Source organism: Barbatula barbatula (genome assembly GCF_947034865.1).
Source record: "Barbatula barbatula genome assembly, chromosome: 18".
Taxonomy (NCBI): domain Eukaryota; kingdom Metazoa; phylum Chordata; class Actinopteri; order Cypriniformes; family Nemacheilidae; genus Barbatula; species Barbatula barbatula.
The window spans coordinates 1,410,916-1,426,196 of NC_136781.1; the positions used below are offsets into that span (position 1 = coordinate 1,410,916).

Below are 15,281 nucleotides of genomic sequence, written 5' to 3' on the forward strand. Positions count from 1 at the left end.
TACGAGACTATAGCTGGTCAAGCCAATACATCACTAACAGGGTGGAGCGAGTAATATATTACTGCTCATGATAGTACAGGTGAACAGCGACACTACGAGTTAAAGTAAGAAACTGCATAACATTCAACGCACTCACTGTATAAGCCGGTGTGATTAGTTACAATTTAGAGAGAAAACCCTGTTTCCTCAGAGTCTCAGCGGAAGCCATTGCTTTTTTATATTAGCGCGAACCCAAACACCACTAAGCTCTGTTTGTGCAAAACCATTGACAGCAACAAAAAAACATCTAGAATGCTAATGAACAGTCCACTGATAGTACAAAATGGCATGCAAACTATTACTTTGTGTGCTAGAAAATAATTATAGAAATATGAAGCCTAAATTTAAAATAAAAGCACAAAGTTGAAATAATATTCATTCACTTTCTGGATCGATGAGCACTGTGTAAACTCAGTATGAGCTTTTAAAGTAAAGAAAACGTCAAAACATGCTGCAAAAAACACATATTTTTTAATGAGTATATTCGCTTTTATTAAAACGCCAAATAAATACATTACTTGAGAGCATATTAAGCCATAACAATGGCAATCATATATTTGACAATATGTCAGGGCAAATTCTTTTGAGTTAAAACAGCTCAGATTATAATTTTAGTCTGGGACTAGTCTTAAAAGGATACTAGAATGACAATTCTTTGACAAAGCTCATCAAAACTATTTTAATTTGTGTTACGAAGATAAACGGATGGGTTATCATACGACTTCAGGGTGAGTAATACATGGCAGAATTTAAATTCTACTGTGGAGTATACCTTTAAGACTTTTCTGTGAGACAGGGCATATAAGATCTTCTCTTAATTGTGGCTTAAGTATCAAAAGAGTTTAACTTTTAGTAATGTTACTTCTATTATTAACTTTATGCTCGTAATTTTATTTTTATACCCAAAATGTGTTGATTTTTTGTTACGTTACAAATATTTTCACTAGACCTCACTTTAATTTTGTCCCTATTAATTCAAGGGAAAATGATCAGCCAATAATTAGAATCGATAACGAAACTTACTTAAAATGTGACACAGCTAGATTTTGTCTATTATTAAGAAAAACGGTGTGTTTAAAGAAGGATAAACGTGTTAGAAAATGAAGAAACTTAATTGACCTTACCTGAAGAGCATAATTTATGTCGGCATCAAGTCCCTCAAGATCATCTACAGCAGACTAAGTCTTTCTTAGCGTCATGTCAGCAGTCAGTGTACCATCATATGATCTGATGAACTTGAAGACACTCATGCATGATTTCCATTCTGATAGTATCTTCATCAAAATGTTGGTTGTTTTCGTTTATATGTTCAATTTGCAAACTGATTAGATGCAATTCTAATGGATTTCCGAGAATGACTCCTGATTTATAATGCCAGTAGCTTCCTTTCCGCAAAGCGCGTAACCAAAATTTTGTGTTAAAACACTGATTATTAACCCTGGCTCTGGGGACCCACAGCCCTGAACATTTATTATGACACTTATCATCACTCAGTTCAGATCATTTATCTCTATGCTAATGAGCTGATGATTTTAATCAGATGTTCGAAATAAGGGTTCCTATAAAAATAAGCAGTGTTCTGGGTCTCCAGGACAAGGAATAATATCTGCATGCAATCACAGCATGACGTGGCGGAACCAGCACTGATATGTGTAACATAAATGGCAAAACATAATACTAGCATCAAACTAAACTAACATTTCTAACAAGCAGTAAACCCAAGTACTAAACAGTCTTTATATACCTTCCCAACCAAGCCTCAGCAGAGTTAAGACCAACATTCTACAAAAGGAAACACACCACCATCAAGAGACAAAAGCTGTGCAGCACCATGGACAGCGACATCTAAAAGAGCCAAACACCTATTCTCCCTTTTATCCAAGTGAACTAGTGAAGCTTTGCTAAAAGTTTAAGTTAATCTGTTTAACACAGATGTTGTGACCAGAACACACAAAGTATATATATACAAGAAATACATGAAAGAGTTTTCACTATTTTAAAGTACAAGCATTTAACCTTAGAGAAAGCAGAGGATGCATTATATTAAAAACTCAATATAACAGAGCAGAGAAAAGACCATATAATTAAACACGATAGGTGCTAAACGTCTGTGGCAAAAAGCAATGAGATTTTTCAGTATCTTCAGCAAGCATAGTTTAAAAGAAACCAACACAAAAGTGCAAAAGGAAATAAAAAATTACAGAGCTTTTCTTTGGGATCTATCAAAATATGTTCAAATCTACCTTCAAACCCCCAAAACTCAAATAGAAAATAATTACAATACACAGGGATGTGCACAGACATTTTGAGGAGCAGGGGCTCAAGTGGAAAAAAGGGCACTTCTCCTATTTGTTTGAAATGTTTCTAAACAAAGAAAAAAGGGCACTTCTCCTATTTGTTTGAAATGTTTCTAAACAAACTGTTAAATATATAAAAACAGCAAACATTTTCTTAAATCCCTGACACTCACCCAATTCTTTTATGTTGTTTCATTTTTCCACAATGTCTAAAAATTATTAGTTCACATACAGTAGAGATCCTGGTCTTCTTTAGAAATCACAAACGTTATCACAAGAACAGGCAACAACAAAGAAACTAAGCTACAATGTGTTGTTAAGTTTGCTATATTTTTAAAGTTTCAAGAAGATATTTAGAATAAATGACTGCATAAAAGAAAAGAACATATTTTTACCAATAAATTGTTTATTTTGCACAAGCCAATAATCTGTTTTAATTATTTTGGTGTTATTGGGACACCAACAATGACCTGCACACTAACCTTTCAAAGGCAGTTGGTGCAAATGTGTTATTATACAGGACAAGAACCTGCAAAAATGATTAAACACACTGCAAATATACAGCATCATAACTAATTATTATTAATATTATTATTGTTATTATAATTAAACTTACTGTACCATGCGCTACACACACACACACACTGATTGTGACAATAACTTTGTTTCACATTTAAGGGAGGGCGTTTTAGATCTATCAGCATACACATACAAACCTTTAATAAACCTAGATCAAATTAAAATAATCTTATAATTTCAATGTGGGTTCGAACAGCGTTTAAGACTATAAAACGATATAGACTTGGACAATAACAATACTATTAATCAGTACAAATAATGGCGCCTACCTCAGAAAAAAGAACTGTATTTCCATCAAGCCCCTCAAGTTCATCAACAGCAAAGTGACTCTTTTTCAGCGTCATATCAGCAGTCAGTGTGTCCTCATTATAAGATCTGACGAACTTGAAGTCACTCGTGCGCGAGCCCGTGGTCATGTACGCGTCATAATTGTAAGTGCTGCGGAGAGTTCCCGCGCCCTCCACCTCTGCGTAATTTGGAGGGAGATACGCACTGGGAATGGCTACAGCTCCATCAAACAACAGTCTGGGCTTTCTCCTGCGACAAAACCTCACGGCCAGGATGATGATGATGAAGGTCAAAAAGAAAGTGGAAATGGACACCAGCGCAATGATCAGATAAAAAGTGAGTTTGGAGCTGCTCTCGTCATGAGACAAGTCTTTCAGTTCAGGAACTTCAGCCAAGTTATCTGATATAAGTAAATATAATGGGCACGTGGCAGAGAGGGAGGGCTGTCCATTATCTCTAACGGAGACAATAAGATTCTGTTTCATGCTGTCAGACTCAGAAAGTTCTCGCTGTGTCCGGATCTCTCCGCTGTGGACACCGATAGAGAAAAGTCCGGGATCACTCGATTTAATAATGTGATAGGAGAGCCACGCGTTCTGTCCAGAATCCGCATCCACGGCGATCACCTTGGAAATGAGGGAGCCCGTCTGCGCTGCTTTGGGTACCATCTCGGTCATGAAAGAGTTTCCATCAGGAGAGGGATATAATATCTGAGGGGTGTTGTCATTCTCATCCGATATAAAAATACTCACGGTCGCGTTACTACTCAAAGGAGGAGAACCGTTATCTCTGGCTAACACCAGCACTTTAAAACTCTTCAACTGTTCATAATCAAATGACCTCACGGCATGAATAACCCCGGTGTCTCCATTAATGGATAAAAAGGAGGAAACCGGTGCGCCATTGACATCAGAAGGTAACAGAGAATAAACTACAGTGCCATTCTGTCTCCAGTCCGGGTCTGTAGCTGATACTGAACAGATAGAGGAACCCGGTTTGTTATTTTCTTGCACACGAGCTTTGTAATTCTGCTCTTCAAATACAGGTGGATTATCATTCACGTCAGCTACAGTAAAGTGAATATTCTTGGTGGAAGATAAAGGCGGAGAGCCCTCATCTGTAGCAGTAATTGTGATATTATAATCAGACACTAACTCGCGGTCTAATTCACCTGTGGTCACTAGAGAATAGTAATTCTTGATTGAAGGAACGAGTTTAAATGGGACGTTTTGCTGAATGGAGCAGCGCACCTGTCCGTTACTCTCAGAGTCTCTGTCCTGCAAATTAATGATGCCAACCTCTGTACCGGGTGACGCATTCTCGGGAACGGGACTATTTAGAGATTTTATTATTATTATAGGGGTGTTATCGTTCACATCTGTTATTTGTATGACCACTCTAGTGCCCGAAGAAAGTCCAGAGCCATCCTTTCCGTCAATAAGCAGTTCATATTTGACCTCCTCTTCAAAATCAACCTGGCCTTTAACTTTAATCTCCCCACTGTTTTGATCTAAATTAAATAATTCTGTCGCAATTCCAGATATACGGCTAAATTCGTAAATCACTTTGCCGTTTTGTCCCTCGTCAGCATCAGTAGCGCTCACTGTAACCACTACAGTATCTACAGGAGAATTTTCAGGCAGACTGACTTTATAAACGGCCTGACTAAAGACTGGAGCATTATCATTAGCATCCAGCACAGTGACGTGTATGGCTACAGTACCTGATCTCGGTGGAGTCCCACCGTCAACCGCAGTAAGAATTAAAGTCACTTCGTTCTGCTGCTCACGATCCAACTCTTTATTCAACACTAACTCAACATTCTTGCCAGCATCTGCATTGGTGGAGACGGATACAATAAAATTGTCATTATTTTCTATCAAATAGCTTTGAACCCCGTTCTTTCCTATGTCCGCATCATGAGCCTCATTTACACGAAAACGAGCGCCTTTATCAGCACTCTCCCTTATCTCAAGCTTTATTATGTCTTTAGAAAATGTTGGTGCATTGTCGTTAATATCCTGAATTTGTATCCCAACATTATGTATTTCCAATGGATGTTCTAGAACTAATTCGAAATTAAGGACACAGGAAAGTCTCTCCTTACAAAGCGTCTCTCTGTCGATCCTTTCCGCTACTGTGAGTTCTCCAGTATTCAGGTTAATGTCGCAGTATCGTTTTCTGTTACCTTCAGTGTCAATACGAGCCTTACGAGACGACAGTCTGTTCACATCGAGCTCGAGATCCTTTGCTATATTTCCAATCACAGATCCGCGCTTCATCTCCTCCGGAATTGAATAGCTCACGTCTCCATTAGCGGTGTGCGCCATGATCACGAAGAACAAAAAGCCAAACATCGGACCATCAAACCACAAGCTTTGGGAACCCATTGAGTAAATATTCATATAACAAAACAAAATGCCAGAAAAATGTAAATCCAGCGGGGGAAAGCTATAATGTAAAACAAAGACAGAGGATCGGAGAAATGGTCGTGTGTACGAGACTATAGCTGGTCAAGCCAATACATCACTAACAGGGTGGAGCGAGTAATATATTACTGCTCATGATAGTACAGGTGAACAGCGACACTACGAGTTAAAGTAAGAAACTGCATAACATTCCACGCACTCACTGTATAAGCCGGTGTGATTAGTTACAATTTAGAGAGAAAACCCTGTTTCCTCAGAGTCTCAGCGGTAGCCATTGCTTTTTTATATTAGCGCGAACCCAAACACCACTAAGCTCTGTTTGTGCAAAACCATCGACAGCAACAAAAAAACATCTAGAATTCAAATGAACAGTCCACTGATAGTACAAAATGGCATGCAAACTATTACTTTGTGTGCTAGAAAATAATTATAGAAATATGAAGCCTAAATTAAAAATAAAAGCACAAAGTTGAAATAATATTCATTCACTTTCTGGATTGATGAGCACTGTGTAAACTCAGTATGAGTTTATAAAGGAATGAGTATATTCGCTTTTATTAAAACGCCAAATAAATACATTACTTGAGAGCATATTAAGCCATAACAATGGCAATCATATATTTGACAATATGTCAGGGCAAATTCTTTTGAGTTAAGACAGCTCAGATTATCATTTTAGTCTGGGACTAGTCTTAAAAGGATACTAGAATGACAATTCTTTGACAAAGCTCATCAAAACTATTTTAATTTGTGTTACGAAGATAAACGGATGGGTTATCATACGACTTCAGGGTGAGTAATACATGGCAGAAATTAAATTCTACTGTGCAGTATACCTTTAAGACTTTTCTGTGAGACAGGGCATATAAGATCTTCTCTTAATTGTGGCTTAAGTATCGAAAGAGTTTAACTTTTAGTAATGTTACTTCTATTATTAACTTTATGCTCGTAATTTTATTTTTATACCCAAAATGTGTTGATTTTTTGTTACGTTACAAATATTTTCACTAGACCTCACTTTAATTTTGTCCCTATTAATTCAAGGGAAAATGATCAGCCAATAATTAGAATCGATAACAAAACTTACTTAAAATGTGACACAGCTAGATTTTGTCTATTATTAAGAAAAACGGTGTGTTTAAAGAAGGATAAACGTGTTAGAAAATGAAGAAACTTAATTGACCTTACCTGAAGAGCATAATTTATGTCGGCATCAAGTCCCTCAAGATCATCTACAGCAGACTAAGTCTTTCTTAGCGTCATGTCAGCAGTCAGTGTACCATCATATGATCTGATGAACTTGAAGACACTCATGCATGATTTCCATTCTGATAGTATCTTCATCAAAATGTTGGTTGTTTTCGTTTATATGTTCAATTTGCAAACTGATTAGATGCAATTCTAATGGATTTCCGAGAATGACTCCTGATTTATAATGCCAGTAGCTTCCTTTCCGCAAAGCGCGTAACCAAAATTTTGTGTTAAAACACTGATTATTAACCCTGGCTCTGGGGACCCACAGCCCTGCACATTTATTATGACACTTATCATCACTCAGTTCAGATCATTTATCTCTATGCTAATGAGCTGATGATTTTAATCAGATGTTCGAAATAAGGGTTCCTATAAAAATAAGCAGTGTTCTGGGTCTCCAGGACAAGGAATAATATATGCATGCAATCACAGCATGACGTGGCGGAACCAGCACTGATATGTGTAACATAAATGGCAAAACATAATACTAGCATCAAACTAAACTAACATTTCTAACAAGCTGTAAACCCAAGTACTAAACAGTCTTTATATACCTTCCCAACCAAGCCTCAGCAGAGTTAAGACCAACATTCTACAAAAGGAAACACACCACCATCAAGAGACAAAAGCTGTGCAGCACCATGGACAGCGACATCTAGAAAAGCCAAACACCTATTCTCCCTTTTATCCAAGTGAACTGGTGAAGCTTTGATAAAAGTTTAAGTTAATCTGTTTAACACAGATGTTGTGACCAGAACACACAAAGTATATATATACAAATATATACATGAAAGAGTTTTCACTATTTTAAAGTACAAGCATTTAACCTTAGAGAAAGCAGAAGATGCATTATATTAAAAACTCAATATAACAGAGCAGAGAAAAGACCATATAATTAAACACAATAGGTGCTAAACGTCTGTGGCAAAAAACAATGAGATTTTTCAGTATCTTCAGCAAGCATAGTTTAAAAGAAACCAACACAAAAGTGCAAAAGGAAATAAAAAATTACAGAGCTTTTCTTAGGGATCTATCAAAATATGTTCAAATCTACCTTCAAACCCCCAAAACTCAAATAGAAAATAATTACAATACACAGGGATGTGCACAGACATTTTGAGGAGCAGGGGCTCAAGTGGAAAAAAGGGCACTTCTCCTATTTGTTTGAAATGTTTCTAAACAAAGAAAAAAGGGCACTTCTCCTATTTGTTTGAAATGTTTCTAAACAAACTGTTAAATATATAAACACAGCAATATTTTTCTTAAATCCCTGACACTCACCCAATTCTTTTATGTTGTTTCATTTTTCCACAATGTCTAAAAATTATTAGTTCACATACAGTAGAGATCCTGGTCTTCTTTAGAAATCACAAACGTTATCACAAGAACAGGCAACAACAAAGAAACTAAGCTACAATGTGTTGTTAAGTTTGCTATATTTTTAAAGTTTCAAGAAGATATGTAGAATAAATGACTGCATAAAAGAAAAGAACATATTTTTACCAATAAATTGTTTATTTTGCACAAGCCAATAATCTGTTTTAATTATTTTGGTGTTATTGGGACACCAACAATGACCTGCACACTAACCTTTCAAAGGCAGTTGGTGCAAATGTGTTATTATACAGGACAAAAACCTGCAAAAATGATTAAACACACTGCAAATATACAGCATCATAACTAATTATTATTAATATTATTATTGTTGTTATAATTAAACTTACTGTACCATGCGCTACACACACACACACACTGATTGTGACAATAACTTTGTTTCACATTTAAGGGAGGGCGTTTTAGATCTATCAGCATACACAAACACATACAAACATTTTATAAACCTAGATCAAATTAAAATAATCTTATAATTTCAATGTGGGTTCGAACAGCGTTTAAGACTATAAAACGATATAAACTTGGACAATAACAATACTATTAATCAGTACAAATAATGGCGCCTACCTCAGAAAAAAGAATTGTATTTCCATCAAGCCCCTCAAGTTCATCAACAGCAGAGTGACTCTTTTTCAGCGTCATATCAGCAGTCAGTGTGTCCTCATTATAAGATCTGACGAACTTGAAGTCACTCGTGCGCGAGCCCGTGGTCATGTACGCGTCATAATTGTAAGTGCTGCGGAGAGTTCCCGCGCCCTCCACCTCTGCGTAATTTGGAGGGAGATACGCGCTGGGAATGGCTACAGCTCCATCAAACATCAGTCTGGGCTTTCTCCTGCGACAAAACCTCACGGCCAGGATGATGATGATGAAGGTCAAAAAGAAAGTAGAAACGGACACCAGCGCGATGATCAGATAAAAAGTGAGTTTGGAGCTGCTCTCGTCATGAGACAAGTCTTTCAGTTCTGGAACTTCAGCCAAGTTATCTGATATAAGTAAATATAACACGCACGTGGCAGAGAGGGAGGGCTGTCCGTTATCTCTAACGGAGACAATAAGGTTCTGTTTCATGCTGACAGACTCAGAAAGGTCTCGCTGTGTCCGGATCTCTCCGCTGTGGACACCGATAGAGAAAAGTCCGGGATCACTCGATTTAATAATGTGATAGGAGAGCCACGCGTTCTGTCCAAAATCCGCATCCACGGCGATCACCTTGGAAACGAGGGAGCCCGCCTGAGCTGCTTTGGGAACCATCTCGGTCATGAAAGATTTTCCATCAGGAGAGGGGTATAAAATCTGAGGGGTGTTGTCATTCTCATCCGATATAAAAATACTCACGGTCGCGTTACTACTCAAAGGAGGAGAACCGTTATCTCTGGCTAACACCAGCACTTTAAAACTCTTCAACTGTTCAAAATCAAATGACCTCACTGCATGAATGATCCCGGTGTCTCCATTAATGGATAAAAAGGAGGAAACCGGTGCGTCATTGACATCAGAAGGTAACAGAGAATAAACTACAGTGCCATTCTGTCTCCAGTCCGGGTCTGTAGCTGATACTGAACAGATAGAGGAACCCGGTTTGTTATTTTCTTGCATGTGAGCTCTGTAATTCTGCTCTTCAAATACAGGTGGATTATCATTCACGTCAGCTACAGTAAAGTAAATATTCTTGGTGGAAGATAAAGGTGGAGATCCCTCATCTGTAGCAGTAATTGTGATATTATAATCAGACACTAACTCGCGGTCTAATTCAGCTGTGGTCACTAGAGAATAGTAATTCTTGATTGAAGGAACGAGTTTAAATGGGACGTTTTGCTGAATGGAGCAGCGCACCTGTCCGTTACCCTCAGAGTCTCTGTCCTGCACATTAATGATGCCAACCTCTGTACCGGGTGACGCATTCTCGCGAACGGGACTATTTAGAGATTTTATTATTATTATAGGGGTGTTATCGTTCACATCTGTTATTTCTATGACCACTCTAGTGCCCGAAGAAAGTCCAGAGCCATCCTTTCCGTCAATAAGCAGTTCATATTTGACCTCCTCTTCAAAATCAACCTGGCCTTTAACTTTAATCTCCCCACTGTTTTGATCTAAATTAAATAATTCTGTCGCAATTCCAGATATACGGCTAAATTCGTAAATCACTTTGCCGTTTTGTCCCTCGTCAGCATCAGTAGCGCTCACTGTAACCACTACAGTATCTACAGGAGAATTTTCGGGCAGACTGACTTTATAAACGGCCTGACTAAAGACTGGAGCATTATCATTAGCATCCAGCACAGTGACGTGTATGGCTACAGTACCTGATCTCGGTGGAGTCCCACCGTCAACCGCAGTAAGAATTAAAGTCACCTCTTTCTGCTGCTCACGATCCAACTCTTTATTCAACACTAACTCAACATTCTTGCCAGCATCTGCATTGGTGGAGACGGATACAATAAAATTGTCATTATTTTCTATCAAATAGCTTTGAACCCCGTTATTTCCTATGTCTGCATCATGAGCCTCATTGACGCGAAACCGAGCGCCTTTAACAGCGTTCTCACTTATTTCCAGCTTTGTTACGTCTTTAGAAAATGTTGGTGTATTATCGTTAACATCCTGAATTTTTATCCCAACATTATGTATTTCCAATGGATGTTCTAGAACTAATTCGAAATTAAGGACACAGGAAAGTCTTTCCTTACAAAGCGTCTCTCTGTCGATCCTTTCCGCTACTGTGAGTTCTCCAGTATTCAGATTAATGTCGCAGTATCGTTTTCTGTTACCTTCAGTGTCAATACGAGCCTTACGATACGACAGTCTGTTCACATCGAGCTCGAGATCCTTTGCTATATTTCCAATCACAGATCCGCGCTTCATCTCCTCCGGAATTGAATAGCTCACGTCTCCATTAGTGGTGTGCGCCATGATCACGAAGAACAAAAAGCCAAACATCGGACCATCAAACCACAAGCTTTGGGAACCCATTGAGTAAATATTCATATAACAAAACAAAATGCCAGAAAAAACGTAAATCCAGCGGGGGAAAGCTATAATGTAAAACAAAGACAGAGGATCGGAGAAATGGTCGTGTGTACGAGACTATAGCTGGTCAAGCCAATACATCACTAACAGGGTGGAGCGAGTAATATATTACTGCTCATGATAGTACAGGTGAACAGCGACACTACGAGTTAAAGTAAGAAACTGCATAACATTCAACGCACTCACTGTATAAGCCGGTGTGATTAGTTACAATTTAGAGAGAAAACCCTGTTTCCTCAGAGTCTCAGCGGTAGCCATTGCTTTTTTATATTAGCGCGAACCCAAACACCACTAAGCTCTGTTTGTGCAAAACCATCGACAGCAACAAAAAAAACATCTAGAATGCTAATGAACAGTCCACTGATAGTACAAAATGGCATGCAAACCATTACTTTGTGTGCTAGAAGATAATTATAGAAACATGTAGCCTAAATGTAAAATAAAAATAGAAAGTTTAAATACTATTTATGAACTTGTTTGATTGATGAGCACTGTGTAAACTCAGTATCAGCTTATAAAGGAAAAAAATTCAAAACATGCTGCAAAATAACCTGACTTTGCTAAATACACGTATTTTTATAATTGGGATATTCGCCTTTATTAAAACGCAATATAAAAACATTAGGTCTACTGGTCAGCATCTTAAACATAACAATGGTACATATTTAAAAATATGTCAGGGCAATCTCTTTTTAGTTAAGACGACACAAATTTTCAATTTTAGAAAAACGGATGGGTTATCATACGACTTCAGAATTTTTCATTTTACTGTGGCGTATACATTTATCCCTTTGAAGGTAAGACCGGGCATATAAGATCTTCTCTTTACTGTGGTTAAATATTTTCACGTTTTGTATTGTCTATTATAAACTTTATTATAATAATTGTATTTTTAATCCCCAAATATTTATATTTTTTGTAACGTTACGAATATTTTCAATAGACCTCAATTTACTTTTCTTCCTATTTATTCCAGGAAAGATGATCAGCTAATAATTAAAATCGATAACGAAACGTAGACCAGGAACATTTTAAGTAAAATGTAGGGAAGTACTGTAATGGAAATTTTCTAGTCTAGCTTCTTGATGTGTCTATCTATATGTTTATGAAGTTTTTATCTATGTTTTCTTTCATATGTTATCATGTTTTTCTCTATACGCGTCATACCACTCTGCCTTTGCCCTCGAGCAGATGCCAAGATGTTCTGTTTGGAATAACGGGCATCACTTCTCGGAAACCAGCTCGGGATTCTGGCTAGGGGGCAAAGGGGGGGGAGTCACGTTTTAATATATAAACTCTGGGTGCAGGAGGAAAGAGCGCCTTTGCTCTGCACCATGCTCATTGCTTATGATGCAGATTAAACGACAATAAAATACTTTGCAAAGTACCTGATGTCTCTGTATATTGCGTTTGTCAAAATTGACTCACCTTGATTAAGGAATAAGAAAATTCCACAACAATTTGGCGACGAGGTATGGGATCACAAGGCTGACGGAGAACGGACTAGAGTTGACTGATCATCCTGGACATAGCAAATCCAGCTCTAACCCCATACAGGGACGAGAGAACTCTACTCCGGACCCCAGGCTGACGTGATCCCAAAAGAACTCAGTGCAAGGCACAAAAGTGAAAAACGGTGAGTTGAAAATATTCTGAACAGTCTAAGAAGAAAGGGGAGACTACTTAGCGCTAAACAGTCTGGTTAAAGAGGGGAGACTACTCAGAATCAAGATAGATTCTAAACAGTCTGGAGGACTGCTTAAGACAGTTAAAGAGGGGAGACTACTCAGAATCAAGATAGATTCTAAACAGTCTGGAGGACTGCTTAAGACAGTTAAAGAGGGGAGACTACTCAGAATCAAGATAGATTCTAAACAGTCTGGAGGACTGCTTAAGACAGTTAAAGAGGGGAGACTACTCAGAATCAAGATAGATTCTAAACAGTCTGGAGGACTGCTTAAGACAGTTAAAGAGGGGAGACTACTCAGAATCAAGATAGATTCTAAACAGTCTGGGAGACTATTCAGAGTTATGGATAAACCAACATACAGAGAAATGAGGAAAAATTGGGGAACAGGAAGTTTACAAGGTGTACCCTATTTAAAAGAAAAAGCAAACTTTCCTGAAAACGGTAAATTTAGTACCACAAAATTAGGAAAAATAAGAGAACACATGGGGAAAAAAGACATATTTAAAATGTCTAAAAAAGAAGGAGAAAAATATGACGAAGTGTGTAAATGTTTAGAATTATGGGAAAAGGAAGCAAATAGACGTGACCATGTTTTTAAAGAAAAGGCTTTGGAAGAACTTCCACCGCCGTGTCATACACCCCCACCGCCGCATGCTCCATTGTACCCTGTATTGCCTGAGTATATTGATTTAACCCCTCTGTCATCTTTACCCCCATCTATGACTTAAACACCAACCGGAGGATGATTGTGTCCCTCCTCACTGACATCTGAACCCGATCGAGGCAGCTCCAGTGCCCCCACCAGTGTCTCCACCAGCACCAGTGCCGTCTCCACCACAGCCCGTGGTGTGTCAAAAGCAAGAAAGAGCGCAACCAGCACCGACAGACAAAGAACTTTTGACATTTTGCAAAGAATTCTCACCGAAAGAATTAGAGAGACTGTTGAAAGTCAAACTAAAACCATCTGACCTGAGAAAGTTACAGGGTAAATGGCCTGTGGAGGAAGTATTTAAAGAACATTCTGGACTTCAACCTGATTCAGATGGACCAGACATTGGTCCGTTCGAAGGACATCTCAGATCCGCTTTTCTGCGGAACCTCAGAGAAGAGCTGAGACGAGAAGTGGAAAAATCATGCATCGAGCCAGATCGCGCGAGAATGAGTGAGATTGTCCGTCATGCTGTACACGCCGAAAGACAAACAGACAAGAAACAGTTTCAGAAGAAAAACACCCAAGATAAAGAACTCCACATGGCTCTAATGAATATCGGAGTAGAGCATGGAGGAAGAGGAAACGGGAGGAGAGGAGGTCAGTGGCGTGGACATGGAAGAGGGAGAGGAGGGTTTAAACCCTCTGGCATGTATGGAGAGAAGTGTTTCAATTGTGGAAGAACGGGGCACTGGCACAAAGATTGTCCTGAGCCTCGGAGATCGCGGAGGTCAAAACAAAAGATAGATGGAAGTGAGGAGGTGAGGCATCATTCTGAGGGTGGTGAGTATGATTTCCCTTAGCATATGCAATGAAGAAATGCTTTTTCCTACTGTATGCAATGAAGATCTGCTTAGCTCACATTCCATGATGAATGAAACCGCTTTCTGAACTTTGCTAAAATGCACAATGCTTGTGTGCAACAAACCGCTTGAATTTTTGATAGATTCAGGGGCAACAAATAGCCTACTGTGATTCACAAGAAGTGTTTAAATTTACTAGAGTCTAAACTAGCTGTGTTTTCCCTAAATGCTAGTAGCTCTAATGTAAAATAATTTATGTCAAAAGGGTGCAATGTGAGTTGGGGAGTGTCAAATTTCAACACAGGTTTCTCATGTCTGACTGCTGCCCGATTCATTTGCTGGGCAGAGTCATAACGTGTATGATGACTGATTGAGCATGATACCAACACGACCCGAGTGCAGCGCTCGTACAGCTGTACGATGTAGTTTTGAATTACGTAAGTATGATGTAGAAAGTACTGCCTCACAGAGCCTCATGACGTTGATTACAATGGTGTGGGGAGCTGTGGGTGTTTTTCTGACAAATATGCGCACGCCATAGAATGGGTTAAAAGGGATGACGTGCAATATTCAAATTTGTTGCACGCCCATCGTGAGAATCATGCCTGCCTGTCAGCAACAAGGGGACTTGAAGTGTTTTCACACACAAAAAAGATTAATGAAGAGTATTGACATACCAGAAATTTCGGGAAGGTGCCCGTACAACTTTGGGTAACAGGAAAATATGATGTTGGGTTGATTAGGAACTGTGAGCCTGTTGTGATA

At 38.6% G+C, this 15,281-nt stretch overlaps 2 protein-coding genes across 2 annotated transcripts in view; both read right to left on the reverse strand.

The window, feature by feature from the left end:
• Positions 1-15,281, reverse strand: part of LOC306907372 (uncharacterized protein) — a gene marked incomplete at both ends in the record, with an annotated part of 74,389 nt that overhangs the window by 27,756 nt on the left and 31,352 nt on the right. The gene's annotated exons all lie outside the window — the stretch shown is intronic.
• On the reverse strand, positions 8,822-11,224 carry LOC306907344 (protocadherin gamma-A11-like; the record flags this gene model as incomplete). The annotated part of the gene is made up of 1 exon (XM_079479398.1): positions 8,822-11,224. One exon carries the CDS (start codon positions 11,222-11,224, stop codon positions 8,822-8,824), a length of 2,403 nt encoding a protein of 800 aa, XP_079335524.1.